This window comes from Pygocentrus nattereri, chromosome 9 (assembly GCF_015220715.1).
Source record: "Pygocentrus nattereri isolate fPygNat1 chromosome 9, fPygNat1.pri, whole genome shotgun sequence".
NCBI lineage: Eukaryota > Metazoa > Chordata > Actinopteri > Characiformes > Serrasalmidae > Pygocentrus > Pygocentrus nattereri.
In genome coordinates this window covers 37,713,478-37,731,800 of record NC_051219.1, presented here as the reverse complement: position 1 = coordinate 37,731,800, position 18,323 = coordinate 37,713,478, and the positions used below count along the sequence as shown (strand labels likewise).

Below are 18,323 nucleotides of genomic sequence, written 5' to 3'. Positions count from 1 at the left end.
TTTACTTGTTCTAAAATGTGCTTTATATTATTTCATTTAGTATTGAATTAAGACTCCACACATCCTGGAAAAACTGGAAATTTATACACGAGTCAAGGTATCATGAAAAAAATGAAGTTAATATTAATGTTAGACAGAATTGCTGAAAGCAACTCCAAGCTTAATATTTAAGTCGACTGCTTGTTGAACTAGTTTTGTCTGAGAATGGGTGCAGCTTGTCTTCTGAGTTAACATCCAAGCTGCAGTAATATAGCAGATGAGGATGAGCATTCTAACCATTTTAAATCAAAATCAGGATGTACTTTTGAATACTAACTGTCATCTTAAGTATATAAAAGACTTAATATTGTCTGATATTCCATTTCCATTGCACTCAAAACTTGATACTGTGGATTCTTGGGCTGTGGTCTGATTCAGGCCTGATTAAAGCTCATATGGAGGGTAAATCTGTTCAAACGGGGGTGGGAAATGAGTTGTATCCAGCAACAAAATTTCTTAGAATCTTAGAAACCATTTGCCTGGCAGTATTTTTAAATGTTTCATTCAATATTTAATGTATTTGATGAAGAAGAATTGAATAGAACAATCTACTTACATATGTGTACAATGTGGCCAACAACAACCGGAAAAAAAAAAAAATCCCATGAGTTATGTGAGAACTGTTCCAGTAAGGGTGGGTGCTGTAATCGGTGTCAGAAGAAGGTTTCCACTACTGCGAGGTTTGCCACACACAGTCTGAACAATGCCAGCTTCTGTACAGAGTGAGCTATCCTGAGTCTTCAACAGAGATGTGCATCCACACACAGTTGACCCACCCACCTGAAGTAACCTGCCTAAATATCTGGAGTTGGTGCCCTGAGAGGAAGATGCGGTTGGCAGCGTCACGGTGCTCAGATGTCACCAGTCCTGCAGTCAGAGCTGAGGAGGAGTTAAATGTGTCTCAAACGCTGATGTGGGCAGAGGAAATGACAGATCTGTTATAAGGGTTGGATGTACCTTCAGCCTTACAGCCAGTGGCACGGGGGCGGCAGTACTGGACGTGGAGCGGGCTGGACCGTCACTATTGGGAATGAAGTCAGCAAGAAAAATGCTGGGGTTGCAATGAGTGGGACACTGCAGGCTCCTACATCCATGTCCTGCTTGTCCCAGAGGGAATGCTTCTCTTGTCAAAAAGAACAGTGCAGGCAGCAAACGGTGGCTGTGGTAGGGCAAACGTCCGTATCAGTCACATTTCCATCAACACTGAAGGTGTTCAGTGTGTAGCGGGTTTAAATGTAGCTTTAGTAATTTCACCTAAAATTCCTCTTCCTCGTTTTTCTGTCATTTAAATACCATGACAAACACAAACATACAGGATTATTTGTGTGCATCTTCCTTGTTCGCTTGTGTGTTTTGGTAGTGAAGTCATCACTGCACTGCAGGTTTTTCCCTCTGTCTGTTCTGAGGAGAGCATATATGATAAAACAGATAATCTATTGTTAATCTATTAATCTAATCTGTTAATCTATTGTTCACTGGATTTTGTACATTACATTTAGTAAGCTAGACTGAACCAGCAGACCGTGTCCTGCATGTTTCTCTGAGCAACTGTACACAATGCAGAATTGTAACTGTCTCTCGGGGGGTCAGAAAGACTGGTTACACAGGCACTGTTCTGGTGGACACAAAGTTGACAGTCACAGTGACAAGATGTGGCTCCTGCAGGCTTCAAGCTGGAAGACACAGCAGGAATGGTGAGCTACCACTGGGAGGGGATGGTTGATGCTGACAACTGGGGGCAAGACTATGCACCATTTAGTCTGGATAGCTGAGGTGCATGGTGTGTATTCTGGGCCAGGACTTTTTAAGAATCAATAAGGGCTAATTGGACCAAGAGAGTGCCATGTGGTGGAGATGATGCCACCAGATGTCAAATGCATTGTTGAATATGCAGCTTGTCCCAGGGCTCATTGCATGCTGAGAATGGAGTGGCTGCAGAGCAGTATGCAGGCCTGTATTTGCACACTGAGCCTCAGTTACTGCCTGCACAGCCTGCAGTCCAAGAAAGGTGTGAAGGAGGGGTCAAGTCTGTTTGCAAAATGCTTGCCCCTTCACCCATAAGAGCTTACCCCCTCTCCAGTGCACATGAGCCTGTTAGCTCATGCACCACTGAGTCAGGCCCAACCGGAGGCTCCACCTAGTAGAGAGGAGAGTAGAATAGCAGCTCAAGGGAAATCTGCTAATAGAGTCGGTGAGATGGACAAACGGCAGCAGGAGAGATTGTGGCACAGTTTCCAGACTGCTTTGCATTTACTGAGGAGGAGTTGGGGCAGTGTCACCTAGGGCAGCACAACATCACAGAGGGAATGCTACACCTTTACAGCAGCCATGATGATTTCCAAGGGCTCAACAGGAGGTTGCAGACCAGGCTTTGGAAAAGATGCAGCACACAGGCATCATGTAGCGGTCAGAGAGCCACTGGGCGTCACCAGTAGTCATGGTCCCAAAGAAGGGCAGGTGGCCTAAACTTGACCGACATTTGGCAGGGGTGTGCCAAATCCTGTAAATATTAGTGGAAGTCATATATGCTGCTGGCTCCCTATGGGTACAAAGTGGCAGGCTATTGTGAAAGGCTGGCCAGCAGCTGCACAAGACTCAGCTGTTCTGGCAACGCAGGCACTGTCTGAATCCCTTACTTCACAAGAGCAGCCATGTGCTTGCCTTTATATATATATATGTATATAAACCCTCCTAATTATTGAGTTCAGGTGTTTCAGCCACACCTGTTGCTAACAGGTAGATCTAATTAAGCACATAACCTTGCAATCTTGATAGACAAACACTGGCAGTAGCATGAATCGCATTGATGAGTTCAGTGACACACTGGCAGTAGCATGAATCGCATTGATGAGTTCAGTGACTTTAAACATGGTGCTATCATAGGGTGCCACAAGTCAGTTTGTGAAATTTCTGCCTTGCTAGATCTGCCCCTGTCAGTTTAAGTGCTAAACTCAATTTAAGCTCAGCCACAAAGCAGTAGACCACACACAATCTCAGAGTGGGGACGCAGTGTGCTGAAGTGCCTATTCTCTGTTGAATCACTCACTAAAGAGTCCCAGGTTGCCTCTGGTGGTGTAATGCATGCCACAACTGAACTCTGGAGCAGTGGAAGCATATTCTATGGAGTGATGAGTCACACTTCTATATCTGGCAGTCCAATGGACAAGTCTGGGTTTGGTGAATGCCAGGAGAACGTTACCTGCCTGACTGCATTGTGCCAACTGTAAAGTTTGGTGGAGGGGGAATAATCCTATGGCGTTGTTTCCCAGGGTTTGGCCTAGACCAACTTAGTTGTGTAGGTGTCCAAAACTTTTACATGTATTCTATTATTAGTTGGAGGTCCTTAAGGGCAGTATATGTATGGCTTTAAAGGTAGTAATATTGGCAGGTGCAGGTAATTCTAATATGACTTTCCTTGATAAACAGCTATCATGGAAAAAGTCCTGGGCAATGATTTCCTGAAAAGAGAGGAAACACTGATTAAATATCTGACAGAAAATTTGATCCAAACCAAAGGTAAGAATGTTATCCAGCACCTTTTTAAGAAACTCCTCCATGCCTGATTCCTTTAAAAAAAAGTCTCCAGGCCTAATTCGTCATTTTGCTTGTTCAGTTTATAAACTGGACCTTTTGTCCTGCTGGTCTTCTTACAGCAATCCTCAAAGTTCCCTGAAGATTATAACCCTTGCAAAAGAACCATGTTGTATTCTGTCTTTGTTGCGGCTGTAACGTGATTTGTGAAATGAAGTAGCCCTTAAAGCTCATAATAATCCAGAGTTATGGCTAAGAAATATTTAGAGGTCGTGTCATTTCACGAAAATGGGTCACTGGGCTTGACTTCCTGATCGCTTTACATTTCATCATTTGTGAATGTGTTTTAAAGAGAAGGCTAAGGACCTGAGTGAGCTAAATAAGTTGTGTGCTAACAGGAAGCAAGAACTTTTTTTCTCATACAGGATGTGGGTTTCAGACATGCAAGTGTAAGAGGAAGAGAGGAGGGGTAGGGAGTGAGGGTGCACATCACAATTCTGCTGTCTTCTAATTTCCACGAAGAGGTGGGACAGGTGTTTCTCAGGGGGACCAGACGTGCAGATTTCTGAAATAGTCCTCCTTTATCGTCTACTTTGGATTTGCCCGGGTGTTGATCTTTACAGCTGAAGATGATATGAAAGAGACAAAGATGGAGCTCGAAGAGACAGAGGCTGATTCATCATCATCCTGGTAAGAGCTCGTCTATGTGCTCTTTTTTGTTCTTCTTTTTGGACCTGGGTCCTTTGACCCTGTAGTAAAGTTTGCTCATTCTAGTATTCTTTTAATGAGATTTGAATAGATCAGAATTGGCAGCTGTTACTTTGATGTAGTTTATTAGTTTGCTAATGGACAGAATCTTTCTTGCTGTATCTTCAAGATCTTTTCTAAAGGAGGCATGATTGACAGTGACTTCCTTCCATATTAAAATGTGCTTGTTGACCTCCAGTTTGTATCTCTTTCGGGCTTTTTTAAGGTCTCCAATATCGAGAGATAGGCTCCTTACGTGTGCAAACCTCTCGGACATTGCAGGGGTAAGTCTCTTTTCTCCACACACAAAACTTTGAATAGCAAACGTTGAAGGGTAGGCCCCAAGTGTCTGCTCCTTTGAGGCAAATCACTCTGTTGTCTGTTGCTTTCTGAGCAGAAGAAAAGGAAACAGGACCCCAGCACTGATGCTGAAATTTCAGCCCGAGCCTCAGACGACTATGTGAGTTTTTATTAGTGTAGGATTTCAGTAAATCTGCTGAAATTACTGGAGAGACTTGATCAGATTCACCCGTAACTTGTGAATGACGTTGCATTTTTTAATCAAAACGTGCACTAAGGCGTAAGGGTCTCATGATTTCCAGTGCTCCTTTCTTTGGTCCACTAAAGTACAAATCTCTGGTTGATGTCTTGTCACCCTCAGTCTCTTCCTCTGTCAGTTAGTCATGTTTTTCATCTTGCCCTCTCTTTCCTTGTGCTTTCTGCTGTCTCTGCTTTGTAACGGAAACTTGGCCACAGGTCTTGCTGTTTTGAGCAGGTGTGTGCATGATTCACAGCACATGTGGTGGTTTTCGTGTTCCCCCTAATATACCGAATGATCCCACCATCAAAGAGATTAATTACTTGAGAAAAGTGCGTCTTTAATCTGGAATAACAGAAGCAATGAATTAAGCCGCTCTCTCTCTCATTTGTGGGTAATAACTTGACATTTTACAACTCTGTTTCCTGTATCGTACCGGAAAAAGGCCTCTCCATGCATACAGCTATCTTGCTTTGTCTCTTTCAGTTCTACACTCCCTTACCACCTCTCTACCATTTTATATACCACACCAACACCCATCACGCTCTATCGTGCTTATTTACTGTAATCATATTAACCAGAGCTTTCACACCATTCCGCCTGACAGTAACATCAAGTGTTTTAAACGGCCCAATGTCCAAAAAACTGAATTCTACTCTCTTTTGTTTCAGATAAGAGCATGTAAAAGCATGTAATGTTTCAAAGCACACCATTCACTCCCCACAGTCCATATCACTGCTGTCAGACCAAAATCGTTGGGCTCCATTTTTATTGTTTTCCAGTTTTTGACATAATTTGAAAAAACCTACTGTCCTATATATTGTGTGCAAACATCAAGATGAATGGACCAAAAGAAACGGCACATAATGACTTAGAAAAAAGTCTGGTTCCATTGACTCACATTAAAAGTAAAGTAGGTTTTTTCCTTCTCCTGTAAAGTTACCATTTTGGAGAAATGAGGTTTTGGTCCGACAGCAGCGAGATATTGAAATTAAGCTGCAAAACGAAGTTTCGAGGTCAGTGTTTTTGTGGCGTCCCAATCCGTCACATTTACCTGCATGCCTGCTGAGCGTGCAGCAGTTTAGCTCCACCCATTCATACTAAGGTTATAAAGAGTGTTTTAACCTGGACTATTTTTTTACTTAGGCCCAATGCAAGTAGCCAATCAGAACAGAGATCACTTACATGCATTAGTATTAACAACAACAGCATGTTTAATTCTAATGCATACAAGAAGTTGGAAAAAGGTTATGTAAAAGTGAATTGGTACATAAGACCACAGACATTGTAAGCAGACCTCAGACAGAGAATAATGTAGGACACGGGCCTTTTAAAACAGTGTTACTTTGAGTGCTATCTTAAAACAATCAACCATAAAAGACTCGCTGTTACTGTATTTGACTTCTCCATCAGCAGATTTACCCCTGATTATGCGTGACTCCTTGCGTAATCTCCTCTAGTGTTTACCAGATCTGATGTACATGCTTTGCCTTTGTCTTCCAGGATGAAGATGACTTTCCCATTGACCACCTGCAAGACTCTGAGGTACAGTGAGGCATGGTATTGATCCAGAATCAAAAAGTGGACAGTACGAATGTTTTAAACAGTATCAATATTTAAACTGGCATCGCCAATACTTCCCTCTTCTGTCTCTTCTGAGAGTCTGTCGTCCGCCGTCTTGCGTAAACAGCACCTTCAGTGATCAAAACAAGGCTCTTGGTCACATGGTGTCTATTTTTGTATTGTTTATATCTTAGTTGCACTATTTTGAGTAGAACCACTCTGCACAGTGTATAACTGGAACCATAATTGTAGAGCCAAGACATTTTAATGCATTAAATGCTGAAAACAGAGTAGAATGATGAACGTAGCATTAAGAATCGTATCAAACCTGAAAATATATGTATCGTTACACCGTATGTATCGTATGTATAGTATTTGCTTATAAATACAGATACAGTTGTACACCCACTGAAGAGATCCAATTTCTTAGAATGACCAACACTACACAGACAGCACTGACATCTATTTATCTCCCTCTTATTCATAACGTGGCTCATTCATGGCTCATTCAACCATTTTCAATCAGGTAATTAAATAATTATTATTTATGAATGAAAAACCTTAAATGTAAGTCCAGCATATAAACATTTAACATTAAGCAAATTACACTTTGTGATTTTTTACATTTCTTGAAAGTATTTGGGATTTGGTGGGGTGGGGGGTGGGGGGTGGGGGGCAAGGGGGGGGTGTGCGATAAAATCCTAGCTACACCACTGGTTTGACAGGTTAGAAATGAGAGATGATGGTGGTGGTTATGGTGGTGAGACGTATTGTATGTTATTACTCATTTTGGTAGGGACCTTGCAACAAAAGAGTCAAACCGGTGGACAGAAGTAGTGAAGTTACAGGCATCATAACACCAGTGAAGACCCCTGCACTGAAACGCTTGGGGCAGTCAATCCAGGTGAGCCACACAGATTTATTTTTTTTGCCTGCTTGCTGCAGGCTTTTCTTTATAGCATGGTCTGTTATATACAGCTATACGGTTCAGTGTGTATGACATGCTATGTAAGCATATAATCCTAAATTATGCACAATTATGCCATAACTGTAATGTTCAAGTAAATTTCATACACCATTAGCAGTGATTGTTAACAGTATAAGTCACTCCTAATCACCTTCTTCACCATCTTTTTGATTTGACCTCTTCAGCGTTCCATCAGCTTCCGTACAGAAGCCCGCCCGTTGCCACCCATGCCGATCCGGACGCGTCAGAAGGCCTCCTCATTCCCCCGCCGCCGCAGCAGCCAGCTGTGGAGTGACACCGTGGACAGCCTGAGCCAGGATATGAGTGCCAGAGAGATTAAGAGACAGGAGGTATATCAAGGCCACTTCTGTGGATTAGCACCACACAGCACGCACCCACGGCCAGTGCCTTTTCACAAGGGCCTCCAGCTGTAAATGCCACATTAGAGCTGTGAGACTAAAAGGGTAGCGAGCTGTTTATCAAGTGCTCGCTCACTTTACGGCCTTTGTGTGTTATGAAACAGGAAGTGAGCTGGCTTAGAGGCCATGTTCTCTTTTTCGGATTTCATCAGACAACAGCTCCACCACAGCAGACACAGCACTAGGTACAACTTTCTGTGAACATTCACAGTTTTTAAGAGGCATTTAAAAGTGTTACCTCAAAGCTTAAACCCTGCCTGCCAAAAGTTTGGAGACACCCTGCTTTCTCTTGAAATTTTCAGAGAAAGTTTGACTCTTACTTTTCAATTAAGCCTGAAAAACGCACACAAAGGGTTTCAATGAATATAGGTTTTGCCTAAATCATGATTTGACAGTTTTCTTTTCTAAAGTTAAAGTAAAAGTGCAAATGATGATTAAAAGTCAGCGTAAAAATGAAATCACAACATTGCATTTTCCTTCCGTACCATGAGCTAAATTAGCGTTTTCACTCGATGGTGTGTAAGAGGTAAAATAGGAAATTATTGGTTAATATTGCTTTTCCCTGCCAGCTGTTGCACTGTGACATGAGCAAAACTCATGAGTGAAGAAGGCGTTTTAGATGCTAGCAAAAGTCACTGCACTTTAGTCATACAATATGGGAAAACAAGATTTTTGTCATTTAAATAGTGTGATGAAGTTTGCTTAATATGACCAGGGACGTGAACCAATGATACTAACAAGAAAAAAACGTCAGTTTTGATTTGAGATTGACTTTGGTAAGTAAAAAAACATTGCATGCTGATGAGCGCTGACCAATACAAGTTGCATAAAAAGTGTTCGCCATTATTCCTGAAGTAGCACTTTTGTTGGTTCCATCAGTTTTCCGGATCTGAATGTAACATTATTGCAGACTGCAAATATCATGAAATAAATAAAAAAAGTACGAAAAAAGAAAAAGTTAGGTGTCCTCAAACGTTTGACAAAAACTATAGTAGCATGTTTTTACTGACCTGTATACAGTTTTTCTCATCTGCCAAGATATATTTCTTGAAATGATGCATCACTTTCCCAAAACTATAAACACAAAAACAGAACTACACCTTAATCATTTTCCCAGAACTATAAATACAAAACTAGAACTGCACACCGTTATGGGTAAAACCTCACACTTCCATAGCAAAATCAGATACTTCAGTCGAACACGTTATCTCCCATCTCAGTCATACTGTGGTACTACAAAAACCACAGTACAGCAGAAGCCTCTTAGTGCAGTGAACAAAGGGCCTTTGCATTTCTCAGAACAAGCTATACATTTTGGTTATGCTACTAAACAAAGTATGGCAGTTGCCTGTGTGAAGGCTCCATGAAATAACACAACATTCACACATTTTATTCTGTGACTGTACAGTATAGTATATAATAATATACTGTACAGTACAGTATATAAAATCATTTGAGTAATAATAATAATTACAGTAGCTAACACTGTAAAATAAGGAATATGATATAAAATGTGGTGCAATCCCCTTCCTCATCCAACTCCTCAGCTTACTTTGCCTGAGTTGGGTCAGGAATGGCTTTATCTACAGCACATACAGCCTCCACTGAAGGAAAGAGCCCCCTGTTGTGCGTTAACCACTCTATTACAGTGTTTTTACACCCATCATTCTATACTGGTGTACTGTAGTCATGTACATTAGAACTTTCTTGCGTTGTTATTTAACTATATACTTCACTTCTTTGAAATTCTTCTCGATTATTTTTGGGTCATGGAATGGTAGACAAGAAAGGACATAGCTGAGTAGCTAAAGAGCTGTAAGATATCAGTTATTATTTAGGCCATAATTCTAAACTATAAAACCAAAACAGGCTGATTTTCATTTAGTTATAGCCAGTAATGGCAAAACAAAAGAAGCACTAACCGACACTGAAACTGGAATCCTTTCAATGTACTGTGATCATTTGTTGATTTAGTCCTGTCAACATATTTATCATTATTGGGATATTTTGCAAGAATATGTATAACAACATGCAGGGCAGACTTTTAGCAACACAATGGAAAGAGAAAAAAACATCATTGTAATAGGCAACACAATTGAATCTCTATGTTAAATGTGTGTATTATTTTCTGTGTTAATAATACTTGTTTTAGTGTTTTAATGTGAACACATGAAGCATGAGATATGTAGTTATGATTGTGGGCATACTTTGTTTACAGCTTTACATTTGAATTGCTGCATGTAAGCTATGGTTTTGTGACGTTGGTCACCTCTCAGACCAAATTCGCAGTGTTTACATTTGTGTAATAGCTGAGTTCAGGTTTGAATGACTGTTATTAAGTGCTAGTGCTTTTGTAATAAGTCCATTCTGGATTTGCATGGAGAGTCATGCATAAAACCCAGTGCTGAGTGTTTGGGGACATGTAGCAGCAGTGATGCATTTCACTGCTGTCGGAGCAAAACCCATTTTTGACGTTTTTCAGTTTTTGACATCATTTGAAAATGCCTGTTGCTCTTTACATTGTGTGTAAATTTCATGATGAATGGACCAAAAGAAATGACCCAAAATGGCTTGTTAAAAACTCTGGTTCCATTGACTTACATTAAAAGTAAAGTAGGTTTTTTGCTTCTCCTGCAAAGTTACAATTTTGGAGATGCAAGGTTTTGTTCCGACAACAGCAATTTGATCTTTTTCACATTTCGCATGTGTACCAATGCTGATACATAAACAGTTATAAAATGTAGAAATAATACATTTACCTTGAGTAGCGCTATTTAGAAATATAACATTTATTTCTATGGGGCTACAAATGAAGTAGAATTAACAGAATTGAGATCGGTCTGAAATATGAGTCAAATCTAATCATCTGTGCAGTGCTCTTAAATTATTTTAGCAAATAGCAAGATGATTCCAATATCATCGTTTATTCCTAGAAGTTACTCTTTCTTTTGGCTGAATTGGTTTAAGATATTTGGCGCAGAGACAGTTTTAGTGTTGGAGTAACTGAGTAAGACTGTAGGAGGTATTACTTTTTATGTGAGTGGTGTCTTTGTGTTTGTAATGCTGGTGCTGTACATTCATGTCTCTGTGTACTGAAGTTCCTGATTTGTTTTGTCCTGCAGGTGATATATGAGTTGACTCAGGGAGAAAAGCAGCTCATAGAAGACCTCAATTTAGTGAAAAAGGTTTGTTGAATGCCTTAGTCACGTTTTGAAAACTGTGTCTTACCCCTGCTCACATGAAAGGTGTTTTCTGCTCCTCTGTGGTCTCAGGTTTACTATGAACCCATGCTGAAACTGGACATCATGACTGAAAGTGAGCTGGGGCAGATATTTGGAACTCTAGACACTTTGATTCCTCTCCACGAAGGTGAGTGTCAGCAGTTACATCTAATAGCCACAGAAAACCCATGAACTATGGTTTATTGGTGTTTGTCTATTGGCTTGTGTCTGTGTGCAGATTTCTTGGCACGTCTAGAGGGGCTTCGAGGATCGGAGAAGACTGTGGGGGAGGTGGGGCCAACCCTGCTGGATTGGGTGAGTGTTACCAAGGAAACAAACGTGAAGATGTAGTACTTTCAGAAAGAAAGACCTTGAAAAGAAATGTGTTAGAAACCAAATGTTTTTAGATTGTGCGTTGCCACTTTCGTAAGCGGACCTTGTATCTCTAAAACTTGGAAAAATGTTCCATTCATTGAAATGTTCAGAGAGTGTGGTGTTTCACACACTGTGAAGGGCAGTTTTACAAATCATTAAATAAAATAGCAAAAATGAAGTAAATGAACAAGTTTTTCTTATGACAGCAACAGTAAATAACACTGAATATTTGTTGCCATTGTCCAAAACAAGTATCTTCAAAATGAAGGGTTTCCAGAAGAAGGCAAACATGTCTTAACTTTTAATGTAAGTCAGTGTAAAGACATTTTTATTCCAAGAGAATTTGGGGGATTTATGTTGATCCATTCATCCTGAGTATATTACACAATGTAAAGGACAGCTGCTATGTTGAAATATAGTAGAACAAACTAACAGATGCTTTTTTTGGGACAGCGACGATATGATATATGCTATACAAACGCAAGACTCTTCAAGATTTCAGAATCACTTGCCATATTAACATTCTCTCTGTTTTTTATGTCCAGTAATGTCATACATTGTATATTCAAATATTACAACCTATTCACCAAAATGTGCTTTTAGATGTGTTGTTCACTTCTAGAATTTTGTAAGCAAGAAATGCTTCAGTTACAAATAATATACTGTAATTATCCATTGATCAAGTTTTCTGCCTTGAGATTTGATGATCCACTTTTCAAATATGATGAAGTCTGTTTCTAATCTTGCAATCTAGGATCTTGTATAGCTCTGTCCATCATTCTAGACACATTTCAAATGACTACATTTTTTAAAAACTTTATAGTTTCCTACTAATTACCTGAAAGGTGTGTGGTTGCAAAGAACTGACATGTTAGAATCATTTTACACACTTATCTGCAATTATCCTGGTTTTATATTATTTGAAAGCCCCGAAACTCTTGAATGGTAGAGTCAGCTTCATGTGGTTGTTGATTTAAAACAAGCTGCTAGCTAATCTATACAGTCGTATATATAGACTACCATGTATATCATGTTTGAGATCTACCCGCTGATTTTCATAATACCAGAATCGGGGGTTGGTGAAGGTAATTTCAAAATCCTAATCTTGCCTGTTTTGCAGTAGTTTAAGGTTGATTTTGATGTGTTTTGGATTGGTGTCTTCTTGTAAAATCCAGCCTCTTTTCAACTTCAGTTTCTTCACTGACTGTGGGACAGGATTCCGCTTCAAGAACTTGTTGATGTTTAGTAGAATCAACTTCTACCCCATGCAACAACATTTCCTGTTCCACTGCCTGCCACACAACCTCAAACAGTAACAGTTAACAAGGTGTTCTTTTCATCAAATGCTGCACCTTTTTTTTCTCCAAATATATCTTTGGTGATTGTAGCCAAAGAGTTCGTTTTTTGTTTAACCAGACCATAGACGTTGATTTCAGAGTGCCTCTGGCTCATCTCAGTGTTGGGTTGCATATTTCAGATGTTGCCTTTTTGTAATTAGATCACAATTATGTTGACCCTTGATGACTGTGTAGCAACAGTGGGCCAGTGCATCACTGTTCCTGCGACAGCTACGTCTTCTTGCACGTCTTTGACAGTCATGTGGGGGTTCTGTATTGCATAACAGACCAGTCTATGAGCATTTTACAGATATTTGTATTGGTCGTCCTGATCTTGTCTTGACTTACACAGGTCTGCTTAACTTGCATGGTTATATTTATGGTTTTATATTTGTTTTATCTGTCTTGTGATATTAGAGCAATGAGCCATGAGACTTCCTGTGTTATTATGATTTCGCACAATGCCAGCAGGGTGAAAGCCCTGTAACAGCCTCGAGTGGCTTCCTGCTTTTACAAAACAGAGAAACCTTTCTGCCTTTTAATACAAAATATAATTTATGCATGTGGTGAAATGTGAATATGGAGTATTTTATGATGACTCCAAATGTGCCTCAGCCTCATTTTAAAGCCAAAACTATCTATTCTGTAATTACCTATTCAAACCTTTGAGGATATGATAAAATAAAAAGTGTCAATACAGCATTAGAAACTCCATTGGAGGTGTCCATTGGACACCTTTGGTCTCTATTGTGTTCGTACTTCATACAAAAGCTTCGAAGCGAATCAAGAACGACGGGGTCTTGGAGTCTCACTGTGCTTATTTGGTGGGCACCAAAGTTTAAAGATCCACTCTAACAGAGCAATCGCAGCAGGGTATGTTTTAAACAAGCCACACTCGACATTTCACACTGAAGACTGCAAACAGAAAGTATTTAGATATGTTTTATAGTTCTCTTATACTTCTCTTGCCTGGTGAGAGTCAATTATCTTTAGTTTCAGATCCTCAATCATGCCTGACTTGGATTTAGGCCTCAAATAGCCATACACCAACAACAAAAAAACATTCTAGTGGATTAGGTGAGAGGGTGCCCAGACCTTTGCAGACATTACGTTGTATTATTATTTTCCAATATGCATTAAATTGAACAGAAATGTGTCATATTTAAGTTTTCATTCTGGTGTTGTGTTAACTTTTTATTTATATCCCTTCCCAGTTTCCCTGCTTGGAGGCCTACATTACCTACTGCTGTAATCAGGTGGGCGCTAAGGCTCTGCTGGACCAGAAGAAGCAGGTGCGCCGCGTGGAGGAGTTCCTGCGCCTGTGCCAGGAGTCATCCTTCAGCAGGAAGCTGGACCTGTGGAACTTCCTGGACCTGCCCCGCAGCCGCCTGGTGAAGTACCCTCTGCTGCTGAAGGAGATCCAAAAGACCACCCCAGCTGAGCACCCTGATGAGGACACGCTGCCACAGGCCGTGAGTTCCACTCAGAACCCAGCCTCAGCAGCCAAATGAAAATGGAGAGGCTGCTCATTCTCATGATAGAGTGTCCATTAAGCCTCTTCATGCTCTGTATTGATCATTGGAGTAGATCAGATTTTCCACTCATTAAGTAAGTGCCCTCTGCTCTGCAATGTCTGCAGATGGAGCTGATCCAGAGTATTATTACTGAAGTAAACAGTAAGACGGGGGAGGCGGAGTGTCAGTTTTACAGGCGAGGACTGAGCTATCCTGAGGAAGGCCAGAGAGTTCCTGAGATTCAGGCTTCTCGTTTCCTCTACTGCCATGGTGAACTCAAGAACACCAAAGGACAGGTCATTACACTCTTACTGTTTGTTGTCCACTTATTCGCTTCAGATATTCATCACTTGTTACAGTTACAGTAGCGCAATAGCAATAGTTGTAGTGTTTAGGTTTTATTAAGAGAATATATTGATGCTGTCACTCGACTAATAACTTAAAAAGTCTGTTAAGTTTCTGTAGATTTATTATTCCTGAAATGGGACATTTGAATGGATCAACAGAAAGTTTACTTAATAAGTAAATAAAAGTCAAAAACAGGCTACAGAATTTTCTTGTGACAGCACCTAGAGAACTTGTATAGCTTTGTTAGTAGGTGCTAATTGTACCAGTTTGCCTTTCTCTTGTAGAAGCTACATGTGTTCTTGTTCGAGCTGGTGCTGGTGTTGACCCGGCCGGTTGTGCAGGACAAGGACAGCATGGTCCAGTTCCAGGTTTACCGTCAGCCCCTTCCTGCTGACCACCTCCTACTTGAAGACTTGCCCGATGGAGAGGCCAGCAGTTCTGGATCTTTTCGCGGCGCCTTCACTGGCAATGACAAAGGTATTAAAGACGCTTTTGCTATGTTCTTAACCATGTGCCTTATTCACTCTGTTTTGTGAGGCTGTCATTATGTACTGGTGTCTGAAAACTTTGTGGTGATTAACCAGAGCACCCTAAATCCCACACTGCACCAGAATAGGTGCTGTGCAAATACCCATCGTGCCATAAAGGATGGAATGTGTTTACATTCACAGAGCGATGAGCAAAACTGTAGCATTGATTTGCTAACAAAATTGTTCATTTGAATTTTGTTCCTTATAACAGTGCTTTATGTAGTGTTCCTGATTTTTATGGGTAAGGAGTAATACTGTTACTATTACTACTACTACAGCAACTACAACTACTACCACTACCACTACTACTACTGTTACTATACTGCAACCGTTACTAATACTGCTACTTTACTACAAATACTACTACTATTACTACTGCTACTATACTACCACTGCTACAAATAACACAGCTACTATACTATTACTACTACAACTACTACTGCTACTATACTATTTCTATACTACTACTACAACTAATACTGCTACTGTTACTACTACTGCTACCATACTACAAATACTACTACTACTACTACTACAATTACTACTACTACTGCTACTATACTACTACTACTGCTACTACAATTACTTCTACTACTGCTACTATACTACTACTACTACTACAAATACAGCTACTATACTATTACTACTACAACTACTACTGTTACTACTAGTGCTACTATACTACAAATATTACTACTACTGTTACTACTACTGCTACTGTACTACAAATACTACTACTACAGCTACTACTGCTGCCACTATACTACTACTACTTCTATTACTACTACAAGTACTACTACTACTACTACTACTGCTACTATACTACTACAACAACTGCAACTAATACTGCTACTTCAGCAAGGCCATGGAGACATTAAAAAGTCATAGGATTATTGTAAAATTAATTCTAAATGACACAATAACCAGTGAATGGCTTTATATGGTTATATTGTATAGTCTCTCTTCTAGAACGTGTCAAAAGCTCTGACCTCTGTACCAGCTGTAAATAGTAAAGCTCTTTGGTAAGCCAGAAAATGGAGCATTAGTTTTAATAGTAATTGAGAAGAGAAACAGGAAGAAAGAAGATGCTAAGGACCTTAGCAATATAATGCAAATGACAGTAAGCTTTTTTGCAGCCATTGCTAATGTGATTCTTAAAGTTGAGATTGTTGTCAAAAATCACTCCTAACTCCTGACATTGCTGGTTTTTAATGAAACTGGCAACGAGTCTAAATATAGAAACATATCTTTCCTCAGTGCTTCTCTTTCAATTACAAGGACCTCAGTGTAAAGAAGTTTTGAAACATTAACTAGTTAATGTCATTTATACAATCAAGAAGAGAGTTTACAGACGGATGGGCATCAGGCACTAAGGACAAATAAAGCTGTGTAACATCTACATACATGTGAAAACTAATGTTGTACTGTAATTGTATATATTTAAGCAATCGTTAACATGTGTAGAATAAAAAGCAAGGGGCCTAATATTGGCCCCTGTGGGACCTCACAGGACAAAGCAAAGGCATACAGTGCAACATAGCATAAACAGTTACTTAAGTAAGATGTAATTCTAAGTCTGATTCAGAGAGATTAACGTAGTTATAGAGCTGATTTAGTACAATTGAATGGGTCAAAGGCAACGGTAAGATCAAGTAGATACAAGATAGAAAGGTTAACTGAATCCCTAAAATCCCATAGATCATTTAGTACTTTTAGAAGAGCTCTTTTGGTGCTCTGGTAGGCCTAAAAGCCAAACTGAAATAATTCATTTAGATTATTTACATTCAGATAATCATTTTTTTCAGTATTCATCCTTTGTCAGCTGAACAGAGACTGCCTTCTCTATGATTTTACCAAGAAATGGGAAGTTAGAAATAGGCCTGTAGTTTCTAAGCATGGAGTAATTGAGACTACATGCTTCTACATTCTAGATTCTATGCTAAAGTAAATAATTAACAATGTTCAAGAGCTCATTGGAGAAAACTCCCTTTTAAAAGTTGGTAGGAAGAGGATCTAGTTATTAAGGGCACATTTGGAACACAGCACTTGTCTCTTTTCATAATGCAAGACAGAAAAAGGTCAATGAATAGCAAAAGCAAAAGCCTTGCACATAGTTCTGTCCCCCAAGCACTGAACAAAAAAAAACACAAAAACCCCAAAACGGATGAAGAAAAGCATCAATATTAATCTCTCTCTCACGCTCCGTCTCTCCTCTCAGTGAAGAACGGTTTCCGTGTGAGCAGCAGAGGGCGCACCAAGGCCCAGTCGCACAGCCTGCAGGCCAACGACTCCTTCAACAAGCAGCAGTGGATTTCCTGTATACGTCAAGCCATCGTCCAATCACGCGACAGAAACGCTCAAGCAAGCCAGCCCAAAGTCTCAGCCCGGCTAAGCCCTGACCCTGCCCTCGATCACATTGCTGAACTGAGCCTGAATTCTGATGTGGAGATGCCGGACACATAGGCCACATCTCAAACAGACACCATATAACTTTACAAGGACAAAGCAAGTTTCCCATTCCATCCTGGGAGCTGATAACTTTAGCTTTTTTTTTCATTTTGAAAGTGAACAATATTTATATGAATGTTTATGATCTTTGTTGTGCAGAACATCCTCTATTATGAATGTGTAAGGTGTGTGCGCTGAGCCTGAACCAGTGTCTAACTGCAGTCATTCAAAGCTGAAGACCTGGTTCACTTTTATTCATGTACTCCAGTGTGTTGAGTGAGTGTGTTAGACAGGCAGGCCAAGGACTTGCATCTGTACTGTATGATCTTTCTGTACCTCGCCTTGTCAGTACTGATGAAAATGAGATTGAATTGTCTATAAATGATATTGTGTGTCGTTTGACGACTGATGGTATATTTTAGCTGAATGTCAATGCTTTTGTATGTGACCCCTCACATGAAGAAGATATGAAGATATAAAATATTTTTATATTGTACGTTTTTTTGTTGTTGTTGTTTCTGATGAACTGACAGTGTGCATGAGTTCAGATCTACGCAGTTCTGAGGCCAATATGAGAGAGTAGCTGAGAATGTGAGATATTTACTTACAGCTTTTGTCCAGCATACCCTGCTGTTTCCACTGTAATTGTTTAGCCTGTCGACATATAACTGAACTTGACATGAATTATGTATATATATATATATATATATATATAAAAAAAAATCAATGATACATAACTTGTGCAT

General features: G+C 39.9%; 1 protein-coding gene across 1 annotated transcript; it reads left to right on the top strand.

The window, feature by feature from the left end:
• Positions 1-4,017: 4,017 nt before the first annotated feature.
• Positions 4,018-18,073, top strand: arhgef3l (Rho guanine nucleotide exchange factor (GEF) 3, like). The gene is made up of 13 exons (XM_017710109.2): positions 4,018-4,260; positions 4,544-4,601; positions 4,715-4,777; positions 6,359-6,400; positions 7,215-7,322; positions 7,571-7,735; positions 10,927-10,989; positions 11,077-11,173; positions 11,264-11,340; positions 13,952-14,209; positions 14,377-14,547; positions 14,884-15,076; positions 17,348-18,073. Exons 1-13 carry the CDS (start codon positions 4,205-4,207, stop codon positions 17,590-17,592), a joined length of 1,596 nt encoding a protein of 531 aa, XP_017565598.1. The 5' UTR covers positions 4,018-4,204; the 3' UTR covers positions 17,593-18,073.
• The last annotated feature ends 250 nt before the right edge of the window (positions 18,074-18,323 follow it).